This window comes from Camelina sativa, chromosome 7, assembly GCF_000633955.1.
Source record: "Camelina sativa cultivar DH55 chromosome 7, Cs, whole genome shotgun sequence".
NCBI lineage: Eukaryota > Viridiplantae > Streptophyta > Magnoliopsida > Brassicales > Brassicaceae > Camelina > Camelina sativa.
Window position 1 is genome coordinate 28,838,599 of NC_025691.1, and position 11,560 is coordinate 28,850,158.

The 11,560-nt window shown below is 35.4% G+C and overlaps 4 protein-coding genes across 5 annotated transcripts in view; 2 read left to right on the forward strand and 2 right to left on the reverse strand.

Moving 5' to 3' along the window:
- Positions 1–828, forward strand: LOC104703121 (zinc finger CCCH domain-containing protein 23-like; the record flags this gene model as incomplete). Its single annotated transcript, XM_010419066.1, is given in 1 exon segment — positions 1–828. A coding segment is annotated over 1 exon segment (495 nt), but the record flags the coding sequence as incomplete, so codon positions are not given.
- On the reverse strand, positions 1,843–4,857 carry LOC104703122. 2 transcript variants are annotated; one of them, XM_010419067.2, is made up of 10 exons: positions 4,722–4,857; positions 3,864–4,039; positions 3,642–3,773; positions 3,500–3,550; positions 3,303–3,399; positions 3,000–3,046; positions 2,678–2,897; positions 2,391–2,520; positions 2,252–2,297; positions 1,843–2,127 (listed from the first exon to the last, which is right to left on the reverse strand). In XM_010419067.2, the coding sequence occupies exons 1-10, from the start codon at positions 4,774–4,776 to the stop codon at positions 2,053–2,055; spliced, it is 1,029 nt and encodes a 342-aa protein (XP_010417369.1). In that variant the 5' UTR covers positions 4,777–4,857; the 3' UTR covers positions 1,843–2,052. The 2 variants fall into 2 exon arrangements, with proteins under 2 accessions (XP_010417369.1, XP_010417370.1); XM_010419068.2 differs by having other exon boundaries at positions 2,252–2,294; positions 4,722–4,856.
- LOC104703123 (putative protein TPRXL) lies at positions 5,588–7,590 on the reverse strand. Its single transcript, XM_010419069.2, has 4 exons — positions 7,416–7,590; positions 6,893–7,035; positions 6,571–6,668; positions 5,588–6,260 (listed from the first exon to the last, which is right to left on the reverse strand). Exons 1-4 carry the CDS (start codon positions 7,477–7,479, stop codon positions 5,696–5,698), a joined length of 870 nt encoding a protein of 289 aa, XP_010417371.1. The 5' UTR covers positions 7,480–7,590; the 3' UTR covers positions 5,588–5,695.
- Positions 9,865–11,560, forward strand: part of LOC104703125 (protein EARLY FLOWERING 3-like) — a 6,304-nt gene continuing 4,608 nt past the window's right edge. The window contains exons 1-3 of the mRNA XM_010419071.1: positions 9,865–10,068; positions 10,248–10,548; positions 11,061–11,557. Coding sequence (XP_010417373.1) covers positions 10,330–10,548; positions 11,061–11,557 — 716 coding nt within the window. The 5' untranslated portion in view covers positions 9,865–10,068; positions 10,248–10,329. The remainder of the gene's footprint in view (positions 10,069–10,247; positions 10,549–11,060; positions 11,558–11,560) is intronic.

The following is an 11,560-nucleotide window of genomic DNA, read 5'->3' on the forward strand; positions in this document are numbered from 1 at the left end:
GTTTTCGAGTGTTGGCTTCATCCTTCTCGTTACCGTACTCAGCCGTGTAAAGACGGAACGAGTTGCCGGAGAAGGATCTGTTTCTTCGCTCATACGACGGAGCAGTTACGCGTTTTGCCTTGTTCCTTAGATCCAGATCTTGGATTCTTCTCTTCGAAATCAGGCTCAGCTACTTCTCCGACTTCGATCCTCGTTTCTCCACAGTCGGAATCTCCGCCGCTTTCTCCGAGCACCGGTGAAATCATTGCGTCGATGAGGAAGATGCAGTTGAACGGAGGTTGTTCGTGGGGTTCGCCGATGAGATCTGGAGTTAGGTTACCTTTTTCGTCGTCTTTGCGTCCGATGCAGGCGCCGACGTGGCCGAGAATTAGGGAGTTTGAGATCTGGGAGAGTGAACGTGAAGAAGAAGCTCCGGCGATGGAGTTTGTGGAATCTGGAAAAGAACTGAGAGCCAAGATGTACGCGAAACTCAGTCGAGAAAACTCACTCGGTTGAGTTAACCCGGTACTGTTAACCGAGTCTTTGATGATGTGGCAGTTCTATCCAGTTTGACTCGACTATTTTAATTTTGTGAATATTTGGAGATTTTTTATTTGTGTAGATAAATGACGTGGCAAATCAGTCTTATCGTCGTTTTGTAACTGATACTTGGGAGGCCTTTTGCACAAAAAAAAAAAAAAAACTTGGGAGGCCTTTCTGCAATTTGTTTAGCATTTTCGTAATTTACCTATTTTGTTTTCTTTTGCCATTGGCTTTATTTTGTTGTGTATTAGTTTGTCATTTTGTAATTAGTTCTAAATGTATTTGGATTTTTGCAAACTTGTTTTATTTCGTCTATGTACAAAATAGTAAAGTAGACCAAAATATGCAACACCAAATGAGAGAAAATAAGACCAAGAAATTATTAAAAACACTTTGAAAACCTAAGTCTAGTGGTATATTAAATCTTATTCTGAATATAGCTAAGCTATTTTTAGGGTAAAAATAGAATAGTAGCTAAGCTATTTCCTTTAGTGTTAGTAAAAATAGAATAGATTAGTAAAAAGTTTTAAAATAGCTCGAGTTTCAAGGGGATTAGTATTATTGTTTTAGGCGTGGATTAATAATATACACAGTCAAATAGACAAAAATATTCAACAAAGAATGAGAGAAAATAGGTCAGTTGAGCACTTGTACTTGTACATGATTTATTGTTAAATATAAGACTTTTACACAATATCTAACTCTAATAGATGTAATAAGACTTAAAGGGGTGTATTCAACTTGACATTTTAAGTGATTTGTGTAAAAGTTACAAATCCTATGTTATTCAATCATGGATTTTAAAAAATTTCATGAAATCCACTGTTATTCAACTGATGATTTAAAAATCTACTTTAAAATCCACTGTTATTCAAAACAGTTTGTGGATTTGGATTTTAATAAGTTTTAGGGATTCTGGAGGATTTTGGAGGATTTGTTTAGTTAAAAATACAGAAATACAAATCTCATGGTTTTAGGTGGGATTTGAAATTTTTTTACCATAAATCATATCAACTCCCCTAAAATCTATCAAAATTTCCAAATTTTCTAAATCCCATCAAATCCTCCAAAATCATTGTTTCAATACACCCCTTAGCATTTAGATTTTAAAAGATCAATTGTTTGCACAAAAAATTGAATTTACTCGTACTAAAACCCACTAATTTAGGATTACGAATCATCATTTCCCTACAAAACGTAATTAAACTATCAGTTTCACTAACACTAAAGGAAACAGAGCGGGCGTAGAAACAAATTGAGGGTTGAACGTTACTCATCAGATAAATTACTTTTGCATTTGCCAATAAACCACAGCTGATATGGTCTTTTTTGGTTTCATCAAACTATAAAGTCCCTTTTGGGAAATGGAATGGTAAGTTCCAGTATCAACAGAAGTTAATGATGTAACTTTTATTGAAGAGGGGACTCTCTCGGGTCCGTACTGAACCATGGAGTTTCCAAGTTTAAAGAGGGTTTAATGTTTTTTTGGTAGGGGGCAATGAGAAAGATTACAAAGGGCCCTCATTTCCTTCAATAGTCTATCATTCTTCCTCTCAGTATAGCCTCCGCCTTACGCACTTCTTTCACCGGTCCAATCACAAATATCTGCACCAAACCCATTTCCATAAAACACTTACCTTATTACATCTTTGGGTTCCACCAATCTCTCATTTATAGCTAAACATTGGAACTATGTTGAGATCGCGTGCCCCAATGGAATAAGACTAACCTTGTCAGGTGGACCCTTTGCCCCTCCAATTAGAATTTCCGCGCTGCTAGACGAAAAAAATCACTCGTATTATATGACAGTCAGATATCAAATGTCTTGTTAGCACTACTACAACATGAAAACGAAATGGTTTATATACTTGCAAGCTTCCTTAATGGCGAGAATTGATGATCCTTTCCTTCCAATCACACGTCCCATCTTTCCTGGTGGAACATCAAGCACTGACAGGATCTCTTCTTCGAGACATTCATCTTCTGACTTCAGGTTATCTGCAATACTCAAAAGTCCAACTACAATCAGTAAACCAATTGAAGCAAACATCACTAGTCTATTTATCTTTCTGTCTATAGATTTTTATATATCTTCACTGACTTCAGAGAGTAACCTAGTTATGTCCTGAACTACATTCTTAATGTACGCACAAACCTGGAATTGGAGGAACAGCCGGCCAATCAGCAAAATCAGCATCGTTCATGCAGCAGAGACACCGACAGTACAACGCACCACGAACAGCTAGATGCCATAGTGACCGCTGATTTAGTTTTCCCATCATTCTGTGATAGAGATACAGAAGGAAGCGGACATCATCGGCAGCTGCGCGGATCATAAGCTCAGTCATTGGCCTGTATGTCCAAAACTTTGGGTCCTAAATTTGAAAGATTAAGGCAACACAAACAACTCATTATCTATTGTGGAAGCATAATTTGAGTTTAAACACTAGCAAAGATGTAGTAGAAATGTAATGAACCTGGCGCATGAGCACACGAACTTCTTCTTTCTCTTCATATGATATGCCTAAACCGAATAAACAAAAGCAAAGCGATTGATTCACCACCACATGATAGGAAAAATGTCAATATCACTATTTCAAGGTGCAAGATATGAACCAGAACAAGAAGTTCCAAAAAGCAGGCTCTATAGATAAGGTCGAACTTGCATAAACATTTGCACAGCTGAAATCAGTATATTCACGCCCAGAACAAGATGCCGCGAGGATTAAATATTTAAGGTAAATCATAAATAAAAACTAACATGATAATATAAAATGTACCGCAGTAACGTGGATCAGCAAGGAGTGAAACAAACGATATGTAATCATCTAGAGGTCTTCTCCTGCCTTCTTGCTCTTCTATCAGCGAATAAGCAATCTATGAACCAGAAAACAGTATAAGAAAATCAAGACCAGGTTACTTAGACAGGAAATAGTCCAAGGCAAGAGATTTTTTCGCATCACACAGAAAAGCGTACCTGAGTGTCCACAACATTGTTCAACCTTATCCCAAACTGAAAGTATAAGGCCTATAGTACGAAAAATAATTAAAGCGACGTTGTCATGAATTATAAATATGTCATGAACACAATACCAAGTAAACAAAAAAAGTTCAGACACCTCACTGTCACGTTTGCAATCATGAATAACTTTTGTGATGTAACTAGACTCGAGTGCAGGCTTACAGGCTTTCATAAGCACCTCGCCACCCTCAATGACATCAACCAAGTATATTGCATTAGAGAATGCAATCTGCCAAGACAAGAATCTTCAGTTAGAATTATAAACTACCAAAATATCATTGAACAAATAATCTAAAAATCTAGTTAAAAGGGGTCATACCTGCATGATACAAAGTTTTCCATGTCGACAGAGGTCAACACCCTCACAGTCAAAACCAATGACCAATTTCTTTTCGGGAGAAGGGTTTAGGAAATCAGCAGGAAGTTGCAAAGGATCTTTCACTATGTGAATCGGAACTTGTGGCTCATTAGCTTCTTGTGTCAGTGGCCTCCCCCCTACAGAGTGAAACTCAGAGATGAGACAAAAGGTTTATGACAATTTTCACTACTTGCATAATCAAAATACAAACAAATTGCAAAAAAATGTAACATAACTAACATGTCTAGTTTGTGGTAAAGTCCAAGCTGCAAACATAGAAACTGTAATGATCTATCCAAGTCATGCATTCATCTTTACGAATATTGCACAGTTCCATAAGACATTTTTAGATTAAAAAAAAAAATTAAACCCAAAATCTAAGCTGCAAACAGAGATACTGTAGATGATCTAAATCCAACTCATAAGACATTTCTCAAATCAGAAATGAAATCAACAAAAATCTCTCATATGATGCATTGCAAGAAAGCAATAACGAAGCACCTTCAAACTTTGAACCTAAACTCTCCCAGAAACAAGCCAAAAACTCACATTTTCGATTAGAAACGAAGTAACGTCAGCATCAAATCGGTTTATTCTCTCAATCAATTGATTCAAAAGCGAAAGCAAACAAAAAAAAAACAAATTATTTGGGGGATTCTGAGGGATAAAGCAGATCGAATACGGTGAAATCAGGAACAGCAAAGCTAATCGATCGCAATGGAAAGAACGAAGATAATAATTTACAAGTAGCGAAGCTTATTGAAACGATAAAAGAGCAAATTGAAGGATAGAGAAGCAAATTGAAGAAGAAGAAGGGACCTGGTTCTGGAGGAATCGGGACGTGAGCTCGCTGAGTTGGAGAAGACGACGCCATTTCGATCAAAGCGTCGAAGCAGCGCTCTCACAACTTTTATTTGAGGGGACTGTCCAGATTCACCCGACGGGTGGGTTCCCTAGCCGAATCGGGTTTAGTTGGTATTTGGGCCTGTGCTTGGGCTTTTGGCTATATTTGAAGAAACTCACAATAATAACAAAAATATATATATAAACTTTTTATTGGTATTATTAAAAAACTTTGTACTTCAATTTTAAACCTATAGTAGTTTTGATCAAAACTTTTATTAATACATAGTTAGGGGTGTCAAAATGGGTAGAAACCCATAGTTTTACCCTGTTTGTCTATTATTTTAACGGGTATGAGTTAAGTTTTTATACCCATATAAATAAATGGGTATTGATGGGTTTGTCCAATAGGTTCATGAGTTTAACGGGGTAAACCCATTAGGGTTATGGGTTACCCATGGGTTAATCAAAAAAACAAAAATAATATATATCTAATATAATGACTTTTTATTTTGGTTTAATGGATTTTTGGCTTAAAGATTTTAGGATGTTTTTTCTATTTTAATATCTGATATTATTTTCTTAAACTTGAAAACTTCGGTTGGTTTTATAATTCTATTTTATATAATATGTTATGGATTTAATATTAATTATTTTATTTCATTTTATTTTATTTATATATGGGTAACCCATATAATCCATTTAGTCATTGGATTTTATATTATTGGGTTTGGATATATAATTTTAACCCATTATAATAAATGGGTCGGATTAAACCCGCCCACGAAAGTCTCTAACCCACATGGGTATGGGTCGGGTTACCCATTTTGACACTAACATAGTACTCCTATTAATTACTTTGAATAATTAAAAATTAGTTGCATACAAAAATAATAATCAACAATTTAGTATTGTTAATGGAAGGGCTGGCTATTCGTTAGCCTCTTTGATCACTTTTCACAAAGTCTCATGTCCAATGCTTTACAAGACTTGCTCTTACTAGAGACTTCAGTGTAAGATATATCTTCCCCTCTATTATAGCCTCCATCTTCTTCCGTAGACTTAGAACACATCCTCTCTTCAACGTCAATATTGTTTGTCCCTGAACTTGAAGTATAGCCACATGGTTGTGTCCTCATTTGAACAGACCTGAGTAGAGCGGTTCTCCTCAAGTCACCTGAATGGCAGATATCGCTGGGCGATGATGGAAACCTTCCTTCTGTGTCTGATCCTCTATGGCGAGACTGTGGAGTAGTAGTAGTAGTAGTGGTTGTTGTTGCATTGGAGCTCACGGAGGTAGGACATGCATGTGAATGGAGTGGGATTGTTGACGATGACAGGAGTGGTGAGTTTGTTGAAGAAAGAGGTCTTTGGTATCGATATGGTGAAACTGGACTCGTTGGGCGGCTCTCGGGTTGCGATGAGCAAGTGCTTGTTGTTGTTGTTGGGTCCTCGCAGAATCTTGCTTCGTCTGAGTCTTCCGACATGGGAGAGTATTGCAATGGTAAATCATCCCTATGTTATGTATGACACATATAATGAAGCTCATCAGATAGTTATTTTGAAACTTCACAAACCATATTCAACAACAAATGCTCCAATCCAGAGTCTCTAATGAGCTAAAAACACTACTAGAGCCCGCTTGAATCTCCTGGTATCAAACTTCAAACAAAGGATCGAGAGACAGAAACAAAACAATCTCTCCAACTCAGAGTTGTATACTTGTTTCCTTGTCTTTAGGCATTTACAAAAAAAATCCCAAAATAAACACATATACATACACCAAAATGATCAAACACAAAATCAGGGTGAGAGATATTGAAACCTGTGATAAAGAAAGCTCTCAGACCGAGCTGGAGACTCTAACATATTGACAGGAAGTGAGTCCCCGACTGTTAGTCCGTTTAAACTGCAAGCCATTATCTACGAAAAAGATGTTGGCGAAATTTAAACACTGTTAAGATAGAGAAAACTACAGAAGCTATTGCAATTCTCAGAAAGCAAACCCGCTGACTTAAAAGAGATATGATTTAACCATCCCACAGCCACAAATGAAAAAGTGGGCTGTAAATGGCGATTACAGAACCCACAAGAATCATCAAACAACTGAGTTACGGAGCAAAAAAACCGCCCAGAATAAAACAAACCTCGCTAAGATAACGTTTCTGGGAGCGAAGGTTATCGAGGTAGACCTCGTCTTCGGGATCTCTGGTTCGTTTCCCGCTCGGCGAGGAAACTGATATAGGCACTGGTGGGTCATTAGCTTCTTGTGTCAGTGACCTACCTCCTCCTGCAAGAATAAAACTCTCAGACATGAGAGACAAGAGAAATCTATAACAACAATCTACTTACTACTTGCATTAACCCAAAAAAAAACTAACAAACAGTGTATAGTTTCAGAATGTAATCTAATCCATACTCAAACATTTCTATAAAACATTTCAAATCAAAACAAGAGTTAAAGGAGAAAAAAAAAAAGGCATATTTCGATCAGAAATGAAGTTTTATATTAGACACAAAATCATGAGATTAGGGGAATCTGAGGGATGAAGCAGATCGATTACGGTTAAAGAATGAAGATGATTAGTAGTAGCGTAACTTGGTATAATCGAGTTAAGAATCAGGAAACTGGAGTATGGAGAAGCAAAATTGAAAAAGAAAAAAGGGGACCTGGTGGTGGTGGGTCGGGAGGAATTGGGACGTGAGTACGCTGAGTTGGAGAAGAAGAAGCCATTTCGATCAGATTCGCCAACGGACGGGTTGAAGAAAATCACAACTTGAATTCCTGAGTTTTGTGATAAAAAAAAAGGGTAACTGGTAGATTGATTTTTCTTTTATTTTTTATTTCTTTGTCGTCTATTTTTTTGATTGATTTGATTTTTCATTTTTGGGTCATCTGTTTGATTTTTCATTTTTGGGTCATCTGTTTGATTTTGGCCAAAAAAAAAAAAAAAAAAAGGACTATAGTTGATAACTTACATAAGCCAGTCAAAAAAAAAAATAAAAAAAAATTATTTAAAAAAATTTCAGAATAAATTTGGTTATAATAATTTGTATACTGTTGAGCCACATATATCTAGCGGAGGATTAACTTTGTTTTACAATGATAAAATAAAACTTGATATTTTTTATGATTGTGATAGTTTCATCGATGTTCAAGGTTTTTTTGGATAACAATTGGTATTTTTTACTTTTGTTTACGGTGATCATGTTCCTAACCTCAGGAAAGAATTTAGGATAAATTAATTCAAATAGGAATTTCTAAGAAGGACCCTTGGTTTATAATTGAAGAATTTAACGAATTTATTAGAAATCACGAAAAAAGGTGGAGCATTGCGATCGATCTCTTCTTTTGTGCTTTTTATTTCCATGTTTCATTACTGTGAAATGTTGGAGTTTCTTTGTTATGGCGAGCAATTGTCTTGGTGTGGTAATAGGCAAAATAATCAGATTGTTAGATGTCGGTTAGATTGAACGTTAGGTAATAAAGATTAGCATTGTCTCTTTCCGCATTCAAAGATAGATTATTTAGATATGATTAGTTCTGATCATTGTTCCATTTTAGCAAGTTGTGGAAAATCTAATGTGAGGCGTGCTAAGACTTTCTGATTTGACAAGAGGTGGTTAGGTTAAGAGGGGCTTAATGGAGCAGTGAAATCAAGGGTGAAATCGAACAAAAAAATTTTGGGTCCCGGTTTTTGTGGATAAGATTAAGAATTGTAAAAAATCCATTTTTTGGTGGCGAAAAAATAATATTCCACATGGTCCACCCTTTATCTCCTCGTCAAAGACAGCCCTACAAAATGCAAAATTGGATGATTCGATTTCTCAAGCGCAAATCGAATTATAGGAAATAAATTGAAAGAGACATACCGAGATAAGGAGATTTATTGACAATAGAAGAATATGAAGTTTTGGCTATAGCTCAAGGATAAAATCCAAAAGTTTTTTCTAAGCAAGTATACTAAACAGCATCAATACAAAACAAGATCTTTAACAAAATATAGTCCAAACACTACATCTATATATGATTTCTAAGTAAGTATTTAAACTACATTTAGTTTTGTAATATTTTTTAACTAATTAGATATATAAAACTTTCTCCATTTTAGAAGACGTCTTTTAAAAAAAAAAATTATATTATAGATGTCTTCAAGTTTTCATACAAATCATAGATTAGCTTTATCTTGTAAATTTGTAATACTTGATGACTCTACTCATTTGTTTAGAAACAAAAACAGAGAAAAAACAGGCTGAAAACAAATCTTTATTCTAGATTGCAAATCTTTGATTTTATTCTTTATAAACTAGGTAGAAAATATGGTCATCTTACATATTCTTTATAAAAAAAGAAAAATACTTAGGTTCACCCCCTGGGGTTTGGTTTAGACTTTACAAAGAAAAACAAAATGTTCACCTCCTCTTCTCTCAGCCAATCAGAATCTTCCATCTAATATTTCATTTAAAAAATAAATCAAAATTAAATTAAAAAGCAAAACAAATTAAATAAACAAATTATGTATATTTTTAATTAAAGAAAGTTAAATATTGGCTTGGTTTAGATTTTTAAAATTAGAACAAACTTATATGACGGTTTGAGTTTACAAATGAAGTGGTTAGGGTTTAGATTTTACATTCAAACAAAATTATATGTCGGTTTGAGTTTACAAATGATGTGGTTAAAGTTTAGATTTTACAATTAGAACGAAATTATATGTCGGTTTGAATTCACAAATGAGATGTTAGAGTTTAGATTTTATAATTAGAACGAAATTATATGTCGGTTTGGGTTCACAAATGAGATGGTTAGAATTTAGATTTTATAAGTAGAACGAAATTATATGTCGGTTTGGGTTCACAAATGAGATGGTTATGGTGTAGATTTTATAAATTAAACTAAATTCTATATCGGTTTGAATTTATTAAAGAATGATTTAAATTTTTAATTTTATTATAATATATATAAATTTTATTTTTTTATTTTATAAGAGGATGAATGAAGCAGTGAATCCAACAAAAAGTGATGTATTGGATGAAGTTTTTAAGATTACACTATTACAAAAGGAGTCCACGTTGTCACGCACTTTCCGGTGGTGAAAATGTCCAAATGGGATTTTATGAAATGATATCTCTCCGAAGAGATCCTCTCTCTCTCTTCTTCTAGACCCCACTTTCTCTCTCTCTCTCTCTCTCTCTCTCTCTCTCTCTCTATCTATCTCCACAAGTCATCTTCTTCTGCCTCCTTCCGAATCTTGTTCCTTTGGCTGCTTAACTATCATCTCTACCTTGATTCGCTTCACCGTCTCTATTACTCGATTAGCAGGTTGAACTCACTTGGGTGTTTCTTTGATTTCTCTTTACTTGGGTTTTTTTTTCTTTTCTGATTGGTTAGAGAGAGAGATCTCTATCGTAGTCGGTGGGTTAAGTTATTTCATTTGATTGGTGAGTTTGTTTTATTGAAGCTTGTTGTTGCTAAATTTGGTGTCTTTTTTCGATTTTTAGGTTCAATTATTGAAGCTTGTTGTTGCTAAATTCGGTGTGAAGTTAGGTTATTTTTGAGAAGCAAAGGTTGTGAAATCGTGTGATGAAGAGAGGGAAAGATGAGGAGAAGATATTGGAACCTATGTTTCCTCGGCTTCATGTGAATGATGCTGATAAAGGAGGGCCTAGAGCTCCTCCTAGAAACAAGATGGCTCTTTATGAGCAGCTTAGTATCCCTTCTCAGAGGTTTGGTGATCATGCCTCGTTATCTCATAATTCCCGTAGTAGCACAACCACTTTGGTTCATCCTCCTGGTAGTCAGGTATTGCTTTGTTTTTTTTTTAGCAATAGTTGTTTCCAGTTGTGGTAACTCCTTAAATGAAAGAGTAGGGGTTGATTGATCAATGTTTCTAAGTGTTTTCAGCTCATAATAACTCCTTTTGCTTATTGATTGAACTTTTGGGATTAAATTTTCTTGCACAAATCAGAATCTAGTGTATCCTGGTGTGGATGATCAGAACGGTTCATCTTTTTAATCTAACATTCTTGTTGTTACCAATATTTTCAGTAGAAGATTATGGTTTTCAAAGACATTTATGTAGGTTTTTTGACTTTAGCGGGCTTTGCTCATTTGATTTGTTTTGTAATGTATGTTTGGATCTGGGTGTTGATGACTAAGCTCATCCATCATTAAATCTGATGATTTAACTATACTTTTAGTTGTTCTCTTGTGAAAGATTTTTTATGTACTGAAGTTTCATGCTTGCTTCTGGTTATTGTATTCTACTTGATAAAGACATGGGGAATAATCCTTTTTAACCCTCCTTTCTGCAGTCTTGTGGTGTGGAAAGAAACTTATCTTCCCGCCATCTTGATTCTTCAGCTGCAAACGAAGCAACTGAGAACTGTGTATCCCAAATGTCCTTTATGGAAAATGTGAGATCTTTGGCACAACATGATCAGAGGAAAATGGTGAGAGAGGAAGAAGAGTTCGCAGTTCCAGTATTTATCAACTCAAGAAGATCTCAGGGTCATGGCAGAACCAAGAGTGGTATTGAGAAGGAAAAACACACCCCATTGGTGGCACCTAGCTCTCGTCACTCCACTCAATTTCAAGAAGTTAATCGCCCAGGCTCAAAGCAAAACATATGTTTGGCTACTTTTTCAAACCTTGAGGGTAGGGAGCAGGTCAAGGCGAATACGAAGTCAGGTGGCTTTGTAATCTCTTTAGACTTATCAGTCACAGAGGGAATGAATCTCGAAAAATCAGCATCGAGTTATGACAGAGTAAATGATGGTAATGCTTCCTTAAGACAAGAGTCTAAAAATCGTTT

Excerpts from the sequence above, each read along its gene's own strand:
- LOC104703122 (XM_010419067.2), bottom strand. The coding sequence starts at position 4,776 with ATGGCGTCGTCTTCTCCAACTCAGCGAGCTCACGTCCCGATTCCTCCA. Across the intron at positions 3,047-3,302 it reads TGCTGATCCACGTTACTGCG|GCATATCATATGAAGAGAAA; the intron begins GTACATTTTATA and ends TATTCGGTTTAG. Across the intron at positions 2,128-2,251 it reads CAAAGGGTCCACCTGACAAG|ATATTTGTGATTGGACCGGT; the intron begins GTTAGTCTTATT and ends GGTTTGGTGCAG.
- LOC104703123 (XM_010419069.2), bottom strand. The coding sequence starts at position 7,479 with ATGGCTTCTTCTTCTCCAACTCAGCGTACTCACGTCCCAATTCCTCCC. Across the intron at positions 7,036-7,415 it reads TCCCGACCCACCACCACCAG|GAGGAGGTAGGTCACTGACA; the intron begins GTCCCCTTTTTT and ends TTATTCTTGCAG. Across the intron at positions 6,261-6,570 it reads GAGAGCTTTCTTTATCACAG|GGATGATTTACCATTGCAAT; the intron begins GTTTCAATATCT and ends TACATAACATAG.